General features: G+C 52.4%; 1 protein-coding gene across 9 annotated transcripts in view; it reads left to right on the top strand.

The window, feature by feature from the left end:
• The window catches only part of BRD1 (bromodomain containing 1), a 52,125-nt gene extending 38,110 nt beyond the window's left edge, over positions 1-14,015 (top strand). For 4 of the 9 annotated variants that reach the window (XM_079142626.1, XM_079142625.1, XM_079142627.1 and 1 more), the window contains 6 exons: positions 2,013-2,510; positions 9,379-9,511; positions 10,023-10,150; positions 11,033-11,142; positions 11,351-11,505; positions 12,559-14,015. In XM_079142626.1, the coding sequence (XP_078998752.1) occupies positions 2,013-2,510; positions 9,379-9,511; positions 10,023-10,150; positions 11,033-11,142; positions 11,351-11,505; positions 12,559-12,742 (1,208 nt within the window). In that variant the 3' untranslated portion in view covers positions 12,743-14,015. Of the gene's footprint in view, positions 1-2,012; positions 2,511-5,165; positions 5,942-9,378; positions 9,512-10,022; positions 10,151-11,032; positions 11,143-11,350; positions 11,506-12,558 lie in introns of those variants that run through there. The other 5 variants (XM_079142629.1, XR_013764191.1, XM_079142630.1 and 2 more) reach the window with 5 other exon arrangements.
• Positions 14,016-15,471: the final 1,456 nt, after the last annotated feature.

The following is a 15,471-nucleotide window of genomic DNA, read 5'->3' as shown; positions in this document are numbered from 1 at the left end:
TTGGGGATGTGCTGCACAGCAAGCCGCTGCAGGGGCTCACTCCTTGGAATTGTCTGGAGAGACTGAGGTGCTATTTCCCCATTTTATGGGTGGGGAAATGGAGGCACAGAGAAGGATGAGCAGCCTCTATGGGTCCCACAAAGGGTGGAGGTGATTTTGAATCTGTATATCTGGGCAGCCTCCTTTCTCCGATGCTTGCTTTCTGTGTCCATCTGGTAAACATCACAGCAGCATGTCCAGTGAACCAGGTAGTGGCGACTGGGAACCTGGGTGTGCATGTGGGCTGACTGCAGGGCAAGGTAGAGGACACATGGGGAGTGTGGACAAGCATGTGTGGCCACACCGTGCCATGGGTTAGAAGTTGTGACTTTGGTGGATCGCTTTGTGCCCGAGCACAGGACCCCCAGGGCTGAGCCAGAGGTGGTGGGTAGATGGATTTCTCATCCATGGAGAGGTGTCATAGCCAGCATGTGAGCTTCATGCCCGCAGGCCCTGGGGAGAAGTAGAGGCAAGTGAGTGTGCCCTGTGCCCCTCACCAGCCAGCTCTTGTTTTAAGGACTCAGTGCAGGCACAGTGTTAGCAGAGCTTCCAGCAGGCTCTGTGTGTTCCCCAAGCCCAGCTGCTTGGCACTCCTGTGTGCTTTGTGAGCACATTCTCCTAAACTGTTTTATTTGTTTATTTTATTTTAAAATTTTTATTTCATGTATTTTAGCATGTTCTCCTAAACTATTGGTTGACTTAACCAGGGCCAGCTAGGAGACTTGTCCGCACCAACGGTCAGCGATCCAGTGATTGGGGGCTCAGCGTTTCCAGTTCCTACACATTGTGATCTACAGATGTAGGTTGCTGGCCCTGGGGCAGGAGTTTTATGTACTAGATACATTTTTGCCTCCTGTGTAACACTTTTTAAATCGAAAGGTGTTTTTGTTGAGGCAGCACTTGTGCCTTGGTGCTGGGGTTTGCTGAAGCAGGCAGTAACATGTCTGGGTGTGTGACCAGCCTTGCTCTGCTCTGCTCTTGAGGGTTAGAGACAGCTTTCTGTCGCCATACTTGGAACATTTGCTCTGAGTTGATCAGATGGCCAGATACATAGTGCAGCTTGTGACTGGTGAATCTTTTCATTTTCAAAGTGACTTCTTGGATTTAAAATATTAACCTTACATATTTCAAATGATTTGTGGGTAGTTGCAACTTTAATAAAATAAAAACAACACCTAGTGATAATGTTTACTACTGGATCATTTAAATTGTTACTTATATATTTTTATATTATACCTCCTCTAGCCCAAATCAGTCCTACCCTGAAACCCCAGTGTCTTGGCCTCACGCTCTCTGCGGAACCAGACAGCTGCCTCCCAGGGTCAAAACCTGGGAGCTTGGCTCCATGTCCTTTTGTGTTGGTCGATTTTAAACACCTGTTGTAAGAGGCTAAAATAGTCTTCTCCCAAAGACTGTTCGAGTCAGGAATGTGAAGAACTGCCATCAGAGCCTTTGGGGCTTCTGTGCAGATGGTACTCTGAGGGAATGGGCATTTTCCTGCCCTTCCTGGGACTCCTTCCTAGCCCCAAGCCACTGCAGCACTTTGCCCTGGTCAGAACCACTCAACGTCTGTTCCCTTTTGGTGGCTTGTTTCGGGTGCAGCATAGAGCCTGTGTGAGGTCCCCTTAGTTCTGTGGCTTGTTCTCCTCAAGGTAAGTGAATGTGATTGTAGAAATTGTGACGAGCTGGAGTTGTACAGCCAACACTGGTTTATGCGAAGCACACGTTCAGCTTTCTCCAAAAAGTAAATGTGCACTTGGGCCCAGGGCATCAGGCTGCGGTCTCTGGTTAGGGACAGGCACACAGTGTGGCCCGAGGGCCCGGGCTGCCCCACTGCTCGACAGATGGTTGTGTGTGATGCTTTGTTTCCTTGATTGAATTAGTGTATTGGTGGACTTCACATTTATAGTAAGTTTTATGATAGATTTTATAATCTTCAGTTTCAAAAATCACTTTATTTATAATTTTTTCAGGAGATAAATCTCCCCCTAAACTTGAACCATCAGATGCATTACCTCTTCCTTCAAACTCGGAGACTAATTCAGAACCACCAACCCTCAAACCAGTAGAACTCAACCCCGAGCAGAGTAAACTATTCAAAAGAGTCACATTTGATAATGCATCACATAGCACTTGCACTCAGAGCGCACTGGTAAGCGGACACCCTCCAGAGCCCACCCTCGCCAGTAGTGGCGATGTGCCGGCGGCGGCGGCCTCCGCAGTGGCGGAGCCATCAAGCGATGTAAACAGACGCACTTCTGTTCTCTTCTGCAAATCGAAAAGTGTAAGCCCCCCAAAGTCTGCCAAGAACACTGAAACCCAGCCAACTTCTCCTCAGCTAGGGACCAAAACCTTTTTGTCTGTAGTCCTTCCGAGGTTGGAGACTCTACTGCAGCCACGGAAAAGGTCGCGGAGCACATGTGGAGACTCCGAGGTGGAGGAGGAGTCCCCGGGAAAGCGCCTGGACACAGGTAAATGTCAGGGGCGGCTGCCGTGCTACGCACTCTTCCTCCAGGGGTCTTCCTGTGAACTGTTCGGTGCTGAGCTGGTTTTGCAGTGTTCTGTTGCCTTATTTCCAGAGAAGATGACAACCAAGATGTGCTTTTTTTTTTTTTTTTTTCTTTCTTTCTAAAACCCTGGATTAAGTCCAGGGTTGGCGCCTGGACTTAAGTGCACCTTACTGAGGTGCAGGGGAATGCCCTGCTTCTCCTTTGCCCCCTCTCTTCTCTGTTTTTTAAAACTCAAGCAGCTTCACATGTGGTTTGGTTGAGCACCTTGACCATTGTGTATCTGGGTGAACTGTGACCTGAGTGGCTGCAGCTGGCACTTGCTGGTCCCTCAAATCAGCCCTTACCAGCCCTCTGGAGGGTCTCCTGAAGTCCCTGTGAGACTAGGACTCTGATTGGCCCCTGGGCCTTCTGCTACAGCACTCTGCACATGAGTCTGAAGAACAGGTTTTCCCAGTGTTTCCTGCAGCATGTTAGTACCTGTGCAGCGTGGCCTCACCATCTGCTGAGATAGTGCTGAGCTGGTTCAGCACCTTGTGCCAGTTTATCAAGATGCCCCAGGCACCCTCCATGGCACTCCGTGAAATTGCATTGTGCTGCTGTTAAAGGGAGCCAGCTTGGCTCCTTGGCTGCCTCCAAACCTGCCCCTCAGGTGAAGGCCAATGAATTTTTTGTGTTCCTTAAAGAATGCCTGTTTCCAGTCATTCCGTAATGGCTATACAACTGGGAGGTGCCAGGGTCAGATCTCCAATGTCTCTTTTTTTCTGGACGTGTTTGTCCTTTGATTTCTGGCCCTGATCAGAGCTTGGTTCCTGTTTGTTCTTTATCCACCAGTTTTATTTAGATAAGAAGCAGTGCATTTCCTTTCCACTGCCTAAGTGCTGGGTGTTTTATGTGAATTTTGGCAGTGAGAACACAGGGCTGGTATAGGTGTTACTTTATGTTCCCAAGTGGCTACTGGTGAGATGGTGGGTATGGCCAGTTGCAGGGTGTCTGCAGGGCTACCCTGCCCCTTCAGGGACTGCTGGAGGTCTTTATGCTGAGGTGCATTTCTTCCTGGAGCCAATAAAGAGACCATGCTTTTATAAATTTTGTTTGTGTGTGTGTGAGAGAGAGAGAGAGAGAGAGAGAGAAAGAGAAAGAGGGGTTGGGGGAGAAAGGCGGGGAGATAATAGGGATTGAACCCAGGGCCTTGCAATGAGTGTTCTTTCGATTTGCTGGTATAATTGTATAGGAACTTTCTACCTATGCCCTCTAATTTCAGTGGGTGGGTATTGCATTATCATTTAGCAATTTGATGAAACCTCTGTTTCTAAGTGATATGAAGTGATTTCAGTGTTTTATAAGACACTGGTGATGGTAGTAATTGAACTTTTCCAGCCCTTGGGAATCCCTCTTAACTACGCTTCAACCTTTCTCAGCCAAAGTTAGTGAGAGACTTGTCCACCTTGTGATTTGAGCTCATTGAAAAGACCCAGAGACGATAAACAGTTGATCCCAGTGGCAGGGCAGGCCCTAGCAGAGTGCAGGGCACTGTGGGAAAGGGGACCTCCATGGATCTGGTATCCAAGGCTGTGGTCTTTCTCTGCATGTGCAGGTGGCAGCTTCTGCCTGGCAGCCCCCGTCCCCACTGGGTCTTGTGGGATGCTGCTGGTGGGCTGTACCCAGAGATTCGGTTTCAGGGACTATGCAGACTTGTTCCTCAGGTGTTGCTTGTGGAAAATGACTTAAGCCCTTTCCATTCTTGTTTCCACATTTCACTGGAGTGGTTTGCAAGTTTTCACTAGTGACGGTGAATCTGAAGGCAGTCTTACTGCAAACCTGTGATGGGTGTGATCCACAGTGTGCCTTGGCCCTGACTGAAATGGAGGTTTCTGCTTCTTGTTCCAGAATGGCCGTAAAGTCAGTGGATGCGTGGTGGATTCCTAAGCGCGCTCTTGAGCAGCTGGGAGCCTTAGTTGCACTAAGATCAGACTCCTGGGAACATGAGGTGTCCGCAGCTGTGTCTGCTCAGCCCAGGGTGGGCCAGGAGCAGACTGAGTGAGCCAGTCCTGCTGTGTGTACTGGCTCTGCCTCCATCTGAACCGTCTGGTGCTCTCTGTGCACCTGGATTTCTTGTGGGAGTTGCAATTCTTTGCAGTCTGAGGACTTGAAGTATTCAGAAATCCTGGTTTTTCCCAGATTCACCTTTGTTCTCTGAACTTGTAGGGAGCTCTCTGGTGTTCTCCAGTGCATTGCAAGATTCCAAGTTAGATCAAGTAAAGACTTGTTGGTCCTGGTCCTGAGACTACTCATCTGTCCGTCTGTGGGCTGCCCTAGCTTGTGCCTACGGGACAGGCGTGTGATGCATTAGATCTTACATTGGCTCAGGGCCTTGTGACTTTGCTCTCCCAGTTGTCACACCTTTGGAGCTGGCCCTGTCTGGCACTTTCTTCCTCTGTGACTGCTTGTTTATTTCCAACACTAGACCTTCAGTCCAGGACCAGTGCTGGAGATGGTTGTGAGTGGAGGGGTGAGTCAGTGAGCTGTCTCCCGCCCGTGGCCTGGACTGTGCAGGGAGTGGGCTGATCTGTTCCTGCACTTCCAGTCAGACTAAATGGCTTTTTCGCTGTTTTCCAGGTTCTCATTTAACTGCTAATATGCTGGGTAGCTCCCTCTTTGGATCCTAATCCCTTTCTCTTACCTCGACTTGGACTGGAGTGGGACACAGAGCCATCGCTGCTCCTTGCCTTGCACGTAATTCTTGTGGATCATATTGGGATCATCCGTCCATCCATCCTCTATTCAGAAACACAGACAGCAGCCCTTGGAGAACTCTGCCGCGGCCAGCCCACCCATCTCTAAGTCAGCCCAGCGGGGGGAGTGGCACTGGTGCCCCAGCACCCCACTTCAGCTGGTGGAACTTTCCAGCACCTTGGGTCTCCCCGTCTGGATAGTTGTGAAGGAGGCGAGGAGAGCCTCATGCCGCGGCAGAAAACTGTCATAGCATGGACAACATAATTGGACAGTCTAAGCTCCATCCTGAGCGTGCCCAGACCTGGCCTGTGATGACCTCTGAAGATGGGGCCCAAACAGCGTTTTTCTTCCTCATTTGTTAGCGTCTTTCATCTCTTGGTTCTCTACCTGATTTCCCCTTTCCCTCTGCTTCTCTTTCCTTTGCTTTTTCCTGGAGTATCAAGCAGCACCCACTCTGGCTGACTGTGCAACACCTGCTGGGCCAACTGGCAAGTCCTGCCTGCGGGACCTGGAGTGACGTCTCATCCTGGGCTCTTGGCCTGTCTTGACTGTCCCTAGCTGTGTCTGCATGGAGTACATCTTTGCAAAAGCAGGCGGTGGCTGGAGTCGTTTTTGTTTGTTGTACTTTTGTTGAAAGGTGGAAAAGGGGGCCAAAAGTGCAGTCCTTTGGGCAGGCAGGAGCTAAAGATGTGCCAGCAGGAGATGTGGCACCTCCCACCACCCTGCTATGCTCTGACGCCACCCCCGGCCTGGATCAGGGCAGAGGCTGGATGCGCCTGGAGCATGTGGGCTGCAAATGGCCGGCCTTGGTTCAGTGCCCACTTCATGTCATGTTTCAGATGAGTCCATGAAACACAGTGGTGGCTTGGTGGCCACATCAGCAGTGGGGAGGCTTGTGTCCTGCTCACACAGGCTGAGCGCGCACAGTGTGTTTCTATCCTTAGGTGCATCTGAGACCATAGGACCTGGAGTGGAGGGCCAAAAGCTGGCCTACCCACCTTACCAGGCCCTGGTGTTCTCATCCAGTGCAGCCAGAGGATTTTTGGCATCCACCTGGGTGGGGAGACCTTGACCTCCTGGGGGACTACTGGGGACTTTTCCCTGCCATGTGTGCAAACCACTCAGAAAAGGGGTTCCTGGCTGTCTCAGGAAACCCTTATGGTCACCCCAGCAGCCTCTGGTGTGCCTCAAAAAGTCCTCGGTACAAGGAAACTGCTAGGGATGCTGTGACTGTTTGAGAGGCTGTGATCACCCTGGGCTTGACTGCGTCAGTGCCGTTTCACAGTGTCCTCTGGAGCAGAGCAGTCCTGGGTTTGGTCTTCCCAGGCTCCAGGGGGCTCCCAGGTGTGTGCTTGGGGCTTGGGGCACCAGATCCTTTTAGGAGCCCTTACATCTTTTCACTTATTCTTTATGGTAACACCAGCTTTCTCATTGGCTTAAAGTTACCACTATGTATACGTGTTAGAGGCTTGGTGCTCTGCGAGCTCCTGCTGTTTGCAGATGCCTTGTGGACCGGGTGCCCATCTCTGCCTGGACCTCTGGTTCCCAGCAGAGGCTGTCCTAGACTGGGTGTCATTTTAGTTCTTTGCAGAGTTTAGGGGCGGGATAGTGGTGAGCTCAGTGGCCTGAGTGCCACAAGAATGTCTTGTCCTGAGCTTGCAACTGGTGGGAGGGGTTGGTGCAGGAGACCAGTCCAGGGGCTGTGATGGAGGTAGAGGCAGGGAGGGCCTGTGCCTGGTGCTGCATCATAGCCCTGTGGCCTACAGGTTGTGGCCACAGGACCTTTCTGAGGCTGGCCCCAGGTTCCCTGAGCCGTGCTGCCTCCTGGGGCATGTCCAGGACAGACCTGAAAGCCCTTTGGGGTGTTGTCTGGCTATGCAGATGTCCCAACCCTGCACCCTCCTGGTAACCTGACCTAGACTCTGCTTCGTCCAGTGTGCCTTGCTCCCAGCAGGCACCCGCCCCTTCAGAGGCGCTTACTGTGGAGGCCTTGTGAAGTGGAGTGCTCTGGGCACACCTAGCTGTCCAGCCCACACGTGGGGTGCCTGGAAGAGCATGCTCTGGAAAACTAGGAGGCGTTGAGCATTCTCTTCTTTCTCAGAACTAGGGACCTTCCTCTGTGTTTTCTTTTTTTTCTTTCCTGGGTGACTTTGGAGTCCCAGCCAGGCACCTTGGTATGGGTGGAGCTGGTGCCATTGTCCCCGGGAGCATTCGGATATCTCCTGGGTTGTGTGTGCCTCCTCTTGGCTTGCTGTCACCAGTGGATACAACTGGTCAACTCATCTTCATCTAGCTGGCCTCTACCTACTGTGTGGGTGAGGCTGGCCACTGCTCTACCCTCAGTTCCTTCCTCATTTGAGGTCTTCCCCAGCTGTCCCTGATGGACTTGATACCACTTCTAGAGAAACCACCTCATCCTGCCTGGCTGTGCCTATTTGACCTGGAAAGGGGCTCCCTTTGCAACTGAGGGGTCTTGGGTTGTGCACATCACAGGGAGGCAAGTGTCCCTTGAGGTCGCAAAATTGGTGCATCAGGTTTTCACTTAGGATTTTGGAATGACATTTGTTCCTGTACCCTGAATGAGTGGCCTTGACTACTGGGCCATGTGTGTGGTCCTGGCTGGTCCTGGTGACATCCTGGGCTTTCTCCTGGGTGGAGGCACCTGTCCTGGTGCCTGCTGGTTTGAGACCTCGAGACTTGCTTGCAGACCTTCCTGTGGCAGCTCAGTTTAGCCATGGGAGAGGGCACTGGGCTTTCAGTTCCTTCTCAGACAGACCCTGGGTCCTGAGCATGGTCTCTGTCTGTCCCATTTGTCCATTGATCCATGCTGAGCAGGCTACCTGTACTGACTTTGGCCAGAGTTGGGGAGTGCATTCTTTGCTCCTGGATCAGTCAGCCTTGCAAGCACCTCTGTGACTTGAGTGTGGGGCCAAGTCTTGCCCCTGGCCTGCGTGTCATCTACACTGCTAATGAGCAAATGTCAAAGGGTGTGAAGAAGTTGTTGCAAGTTGAGCCCCGAGTCGGCATACCAGGTTCTTTCACGAAGGGAAGGCAGGAGGGAGAGTGCACGCGCAGATGGAAGCTCTGCCAACTGGCCACGCCCTCCAAAGGATCCATGATAAATGCTTTACAAGTTTACCTTTGGAAATAGATTTGCAGTTGATTTAAGAATCAGAATATGCATGAAGATGGGAATCTGTTTTGAAAAAAGCACTCCTCCTCCCCCCCACTGACACCAGAGGGAGCCCTGCCAGGTGTGCGTCCTAGGACACACCACCCCTACCAGCCTCCTGACCCAGAGTCTGACTTCTTCAGGAGGAAGTGCAGTCAAAGCTGAGCTCTGCCTTGATTAAAGCACTTTTCACTCACTAAGATGATGCGATTGTGTTTGTCCAGCTACTAAGACACTGGGACCCCTGAGAGTCCACCTCCCTGAGCACTGCACCCATGTGCTTTGGTGCTGGTGGTTTTGGAGGGAACCTTGATGAATGGGGGCCTCACTTCCTATCTTGAAGTATTTTACCAGCATTTTTCAGGTTCATGTTAATACCTGTCTTTTGAAATAAAACTACTTTTTTTTTTTTTTTTAATTTAATTTACTGTTCCCTGCAGGTCTGCAAGTATAGATATTTTTGGTGGTGGTAGTAGTGCCTCACTGCCCTGGGGATCTGATGGGCCTTGTCCAGGCGTGGTCCCTATAGGGAGGGCAGGCTGGCCTTTGTCACAAGTTTGTGGCAGTGTTCGTGACCTGGTCCTGCGGGAAAGGCTGGCAAGATGCCCTTGGCTTTGCCTTCATGGAACCTCTTGGAAAGACTCCTTCTTTAAGAAGTGTGCCTCCCCCCCACCCCCCTCCCCACACACACAGAGTAGTTTTGACCTGTGTTTACTTTACTGTTCATTTCACTTCAACAAGTGCTTCTGGGCCTCCTGTGCTCTGAGTGCTGCGCTGGCTGCCTTAGGTCACGGGAGGTGAAGTGTTCTTTGGAGAATGCAGTCCGTGTTTGAAGAAGGAAGTGCAGCACAAGTCCTAGAAAAGTCAGTTGTGAGCAGCAGCCTTGGCGGCACTTGACCCGGCACCTGCCTACCTGTGTTCCAGGTCTCACCAATGGCTTTGGGGGTGCCAGGACCGAGCAGGAGCCAGGCAGCCTGGGGAGGAGAGCTGCACCCCGACGGCGCTGTGCATCCGAGTCTAGCATCTCTTCCAGCAACAGCCCGCTCTGTGACTCGAGGTGGGCACTGGCCTCGTCCCTACTCTCATGTCTCCCAAGCTCCTTCCTTCCTTTAGCTCCCATCTTAAGGCCCCTTGAGAAAGGCTGACCTGGGGACCATGTGCATTTTCTCCCCTGTAAGAATGATTTCCCATGCGATACATTGATCTGCTTCATAAAACTTAACAAGAAGTGGAAAATAAAACTACATAAAGATTGGCACCATTTTAGAATCTATAGTTAATTTATACTTTGTCCTTTCCGCTCCAAATCTTGCCTTTAGCAAGATGGTGGTCAGCACAATCCAGCAAGCCTGTCTGCCCCATGGAGGCCACTTTGGTGGCTGCGATAGCCCTTGCAGTGACAGGCTTACCCTCCTCCAGCCCCACCTGCAGTTGTTAGGCTCTGCCTTTGCAACCTAGCCTGGTGGTTGGCAGCTGTGCCTTGCAGCCTGGTTTGGGGGATGCTGTGGGCAGGGCCTTCTGTGCTCTGGGCCTCAGTCCTGGACTGAACTCTGCTTTTCCTTCTAAAGTTTTAGCACACCCAAATGTGGGCGAGGCAAGCCTGCCCTTGTGCGAAGGCACACATTGGAAGACAGGAGTGAGCTGATATCCTGCATTGAAAATGGGAACTATGCCAAGGCAGCCAGGATTGCAGCTGGTGAGTTATGCGTGTGGTCTCTGGTGAGCATTTCTGGGTTGCAGACACTGCAGACTGGCCCGGGGACCACTGTGCCGTGTGCCAAGCCCACCGCCCTGATGAGAAGTGTGTGCCCTCCTTCTCCCCAGAGTGACTCTTGTGCTGGGCTCCCAGGCTTGCCCTGGGCTGCATCTAGCAGGTTTCAGGTGAATCCAGATCATCAGATGATGTCCTGTGTTTGTTGGGACTATCAGGGTGGAGACCTGAAGTGGGGAGGGCAGGGACAATAGGGAGGCTGGTGTGGGGCAAAAGGTGACCAGGCCAGGTGGGCTGCAGCAAGGTGCCATGGGGGCTGGGGAGGCTGATGGATAAAGCTGTACTGCCATGAGGAGGGGCTGGGGCTAGCATGGGTTTTTGGAGGTAGTGGGTTTTGGGTTTGTGTGGGGATGGGTCCCAGGAACAGGTGGTTGTTTATTGGAAGTGGCCAAGATTTTGAATTTGAGGTTTCAGTTTTATAAGATGCATCTGTAACAAGCCAGGGTCCTGTCCTTGGAGAGAGGGCTCGGGTAGTGTAGTGTCGGGGACCTGGCATTATCGGTGTCATAGGCCTTGGAGCTAGGGGTGGCGTGAGATTTTCCAGGTCACAGGGAGCCAGGTGGACCATGGGCAGGCTGCATGGGGAGTGGAGGGGTGTGTGGGCCCCAGACCCACACAGAGGGGCAGCTGGGTGGCGCTCTTGTTCAGACCCAGGGGTAGTGTTCATGGGACTGCCTTCCTGCTTGAGAGGCGGGGAGCTGGGTGTGTTTGGGATTCCACAGCCCTTAGACTGTGTGACTGTGCTGGACCCTAGGGGCACTGCGGCTCTCCTGGGCCACTCACTGCTGGGGCTTCCTTCTTTCCCAGAAGTGGGGCAGAACAGCATGTGGATTTCCACTGACGCCGCGGCCTCCGTTCTGGAGCCCCTGAAAGTGGTGTGGGCCAAGTGCAGCGGCTACCCCTCCTACCCGGCGTTGGTGAGTCGAGCCCTGTGGGGCAGGGCCTGCTCTGCTGGGGCCTGGGACTCAGCCCATGACCTGTGCCTTGCCATGTGGCGCCTGCCTGTGCTATCGGGTGTGTGGCCAGTCATGGTGGGAGGCAGGTGTGTGAGTGGTTGCTGTGGATGTGCTGGGCCTGCAGCTCTGGGTGTGACCTCTCAGAGTAACTGGAGTGTGCCCTTGACAGATCATCGACCCCAAGATGCCTCGAGTGCCTGGCCACCACAATGGTGTCACCATCCCTGCCCCACCCCTGGACGTGCTGAAGATCGGAGAACACATGCAGACCAAGTCTGATGAGAAACTCTTCCTCGTTCTGTTCTTTGACAATAAGAGAAGCTGGTGAGTGTCAGCAGCCAGGGCTCTGCAGGACAGGATGGGGGCTGGGGATTGCTTCCTGTCTCAGTGCACCGGGCCCTGCCATGTTGTGTGGGGGTTGAAGGGCTGCAGAGTCCTTGCTGCGTCTGGGTCCTCGCACTTCCATTGTCCCTGTGGGGGCTCAGAAGGGCATTGTCCATTGATTCCACAGGGACAGTGGGGAGGACCATCGAGCACTGACCAGTCTCTTCTTCCTCTTCTGAGTCCTGGCCAGCCTGGACTCTGTTCTTCTTTTCCTACTGGTGTCTACAGTAGTATTCCAGGGGCCAGTGTGATGGGTTCCATTACGCCAGTACTCTGTCAAGACGCAGGTCCCCCGTTCCCCCTCTGCTTCGAGCTCCCTGCATGTATCATCTGGCCCTTTCGTCCCTCAGTTCTGCCCAGAGCACCTTGGACCCCCAGTGTGCCATAGGTCAGATTGCGGAACCCCTCTGAGGATGGGGCACATCATACCAACAGTCCTGACCATCTGTGCCACCAGGAGGAGCATCCAGTTGGGTGCGGGGCTTTCCCTGTGTGGCCCTAGGGAGATGCTTCACTGCACTCCAGGGAGCCAGCCCCTTGGGGGTACATATGTGCATACCCTGCTGTATTCTCTCGCCTTGCCTACCTGCCTCTGCTGGCTCCTTGGCAGCTGCTCCTCGTCAGACCTGGAGGGAGGCCCATGTGGCCTTGCTCATTTCAGGGGCCCCTCTCATAGATTCTTGCTCCTCCCATCCTAGGGCATCCCTGTCCCTTGCTCTAGGGCTCACCTGGCCTGTGTTGAATGTGTGCTTGCTTGTCCTGTTCAGCCCCTCAGGGAGGAGATGACTGACTGGTTCTTGTGCCTTGCATGAGCCCCGGAGTGGGACAGGGAAAGTGGGGGTGCACTGTGCATGTGGCCTGCTCTGCTCCTGCAGGAATCTGGCCCACACAAGCCAGCCTCAGCTAGGTCCCTTCTAGTCCACAAGGGCTGGTGGTTAGCGGTTACAGAGTGTGCCTGTGAGTCTTAGTTTCTCCATCTGTTTCTTTAAAAAGGCAGTGGCTTCCTAAGTCCAAGATGGTTCCTCTTGGTGTTGATGAGACCATCGACAAGTTAAAGATGATGGAAGGGCGTAACTCCAGCATCCGGAAGGCTGTGCGAATTGCTTTTGACCGGGCCATGAACCACCTGAGCCGTGTGCACGGGGAGCCGGCCAGCGACCTCAGTGACATTGACTGAGGCAGCTCCTGCAGAAGGCTGCCTGGGTCACCACTAGCCGTGAGCCTTGTCCATAGTGTTCATAAGCTGTACATGTTTGTATATGGTTCAAAACTTAACTTATTCTGATTTCGTAGTCGTAGTTCTTTTAATTCTTTTTCCCAGGGGCGGGGGGAGGTTTTGTTTCCAAGTTTTCTATGAAACCGTCTCGTCGTGGCGCTTGGCGAGTGGGGTGCAGTGTACGCAAGTCACTCTGGTGGTGCCGCGTGCCTCACTTGCTTCCATCTGTATGTAGCTTTTTTTTTTTTTTTTAAGACTTTTGAATGTTGAATAATTTTGTAAATCATGCTCTTTACACAGAGTACCACTTATTTAATAAGACGGGGATGTAAATTTACAATGACAAATGTGTATTTTAAGAAAGAAAATGACATTATTTTGAATGGTACTTTGTGCAAAGAGGTGGAGAGTAAATTTATGCTGTGTGCACCACTTGCAAATCACCAAAAACACTCCGCCGGCGTGAAGCTGGGCGGGGCCCTCCTTCTCATCGTCCTGTCTGCCCCAGTCTCCTCTGGTCCGCCCCGACTCCTACAGGCGTGCCTCCCAGCGGATTATTTATTGTAGAAAGTGTATTCAGTTGCTTTATAATGAAAAATAAATTTGCAAAAGTATATTGATATGCATTTTTATACAGGCACATAAAAATTCAACTTGGTTTGGGAGCAGAATGTGTTGCGTGATTATATAAATGATTCTGGCCTGTGTGTACTTTGATTTTGTAACTTGTAATCTTTTGTTTACAATGAGGGGCTTTCTGTAACTTGTTTTAATTTAGAACACTTTGGTAGCAATAGAACTTTGGATACATTTTTGTATGGTACATGTGATGTATATAGAATTAGTACTTTATTTTTATTTTCAAGAGGTAAAGCATTATGTTAGGGGGGGAAGTAGGGTGGGTTTCCAAATTTGCATTTTTTATATTAAAAATAAAGTCAAGATTTGGACAGTGTGGGCCTTTCATTCCTATATCACTAGGAGGCAGGGCACAGGAGTGGCCTGAAGGACAGGGTGCTGGGGGGATGTGGACGGATGCAGAGCAGGGCCAGGCCAGGCAGACGACATGCCTTGATCTTAAACATTGTCCTGGGATGGCATTATTTATTAATTTGCCTAATCATATTTTTATTTTAAAGCTATAGTTACTTAAAAAATTTTAAGTGTTCTTTTAAGTCTACATTGTTTGTAATATCTCCATAGAAACTTGAAATAAAAAGTCTTCCTTTTGGTAGTTTTTGTCCGGTATTTGGCAGACGCCTCCTGTTTGCTGTGGGCCTCCTCTGTGGTCCTTGTGGCTGGCTGACCTTGTCCACCAAGGCTGGTGCACCCAGGGCCCGGCTAGGCTGGAAGTCAGTCATGATCCCAGGACCACTCTGGAGAGGCATGTTGGCCTGGGTTTGGTTTCAGGGATCAGAGACAGGAGGAGGGGCCAGAATCCTGGTGGAGCCTGCTCTGGGGGTCTTCAGGGACCCAGGCAGTACAGAGTGCTGGGGGATGGGGGCTGCTGGGGACCTGCTCGAGGCAGGGACTGTTTGCTTGCTTGTTTCCCATCCCACATCCTGATGTGCTCCAAGTCAGTCAGGCTTCTAGCACTTGTTTCTGGAATAAGCTCTGGTTGGTTTTTGGCTTCTGGTGCGTTGTGTCTAGGACAGCCTGTGCTGGGGAGAGGGGAACTGGGGGCAGGGGTGGAGGGCTACAGGGACAGTCAGTGGCTGGGCAGGGGTGTTTGGGCAGCAGAAGGGTGGCTTGTCCCTGTGCTGCTGATACTGAGAAGGTCACCTGGGCAGCTGGCCTTGGGTCGATGCCCTCGACCTCGGGTCCCACATAGCCATGCCCCAGAACTCCTACCTGGGTACTGTTGAGTGGCTTCCAGAGCCTGCATGGTCTCTCCAGCTGTCACCACCTGCCCTAGCCTGTCCCAGCCCTGTTGCCTGGGACCCTACCTTGCTCCCACTGTGATGTAGGACCAGCTTGACCCATCTGTCCAGGACTGTCTGATGTCAGCACTGGACTTGAATAGACGGTGGCTGACCACCTGGCCTTGTGCTGGACAAGGCCTGGGTCCCTGATGCAGCACCCTGAGATGCTGGCCGCAATCAGGAATAATGGGAGCTTGGCTGTTTAGGGCTGAGGGTGTTTCGTGTCTCTTGGGGACCTCCTAAAACCCCTGGGAGTGGGTATAGAGGATCCTGAGGCCCTTTCACATGCACAGGCCCCTTCCTGAAGGTGGATGGGCCAGGGTCTTGTCACCATCTCTCCAGAGGTGACCCTCGCAGTCTTCTGAGGCCCACTCTGTGGGGTTCCCCTCTGAGGCTCATTCTGACCCCCCACCTGTCCCTGACTCTGGCAGGTGCTATTTGAGCCTATCTCGGTACCACACCTGGCCCCCGTGGCTTGGGTTCCTGTGCAGCCTTGGGCCGAGTTGGGCTCTCTCCTTGGGGCTGGTCCAGCAGGCACCCCTGTCCTGTGTGTACTGCATGGAGGCCCCAGGCCCGATACCACCTGATGGCCTCCTATGGAGTTGGCTTGGAGCACTTGTGCTCCCTTTTTTTTGCTTGGTTATTCCTGGGTAGCCCCTCCTCCCTGGCACCGGCGCCTTGTGCACAGCAGGCTTGTGTCCCTTCACATTGGGGGCCAGTCCAGTCTCACTCTCCACAGGGTCCACCCCAGAGGAAGACTATTGGTTA

The sequence above is a fragment of the Sciurus vulgaris genome (assembly GCF_902686455.1).
Source record: "Sciurus vulgaris genome assembly, chromosome: 5".
Lineage (NCBI taxonomy): Eukaryota > Metazoa > Chordata > Mammalia > Rodentia > Sciuridae > Sciurus > Sciurus vulgaris.
Note: the sequence above shows the minus strand (reverse complement) of the source record. Positions and strands in the feature narration are given on the sequence as shown.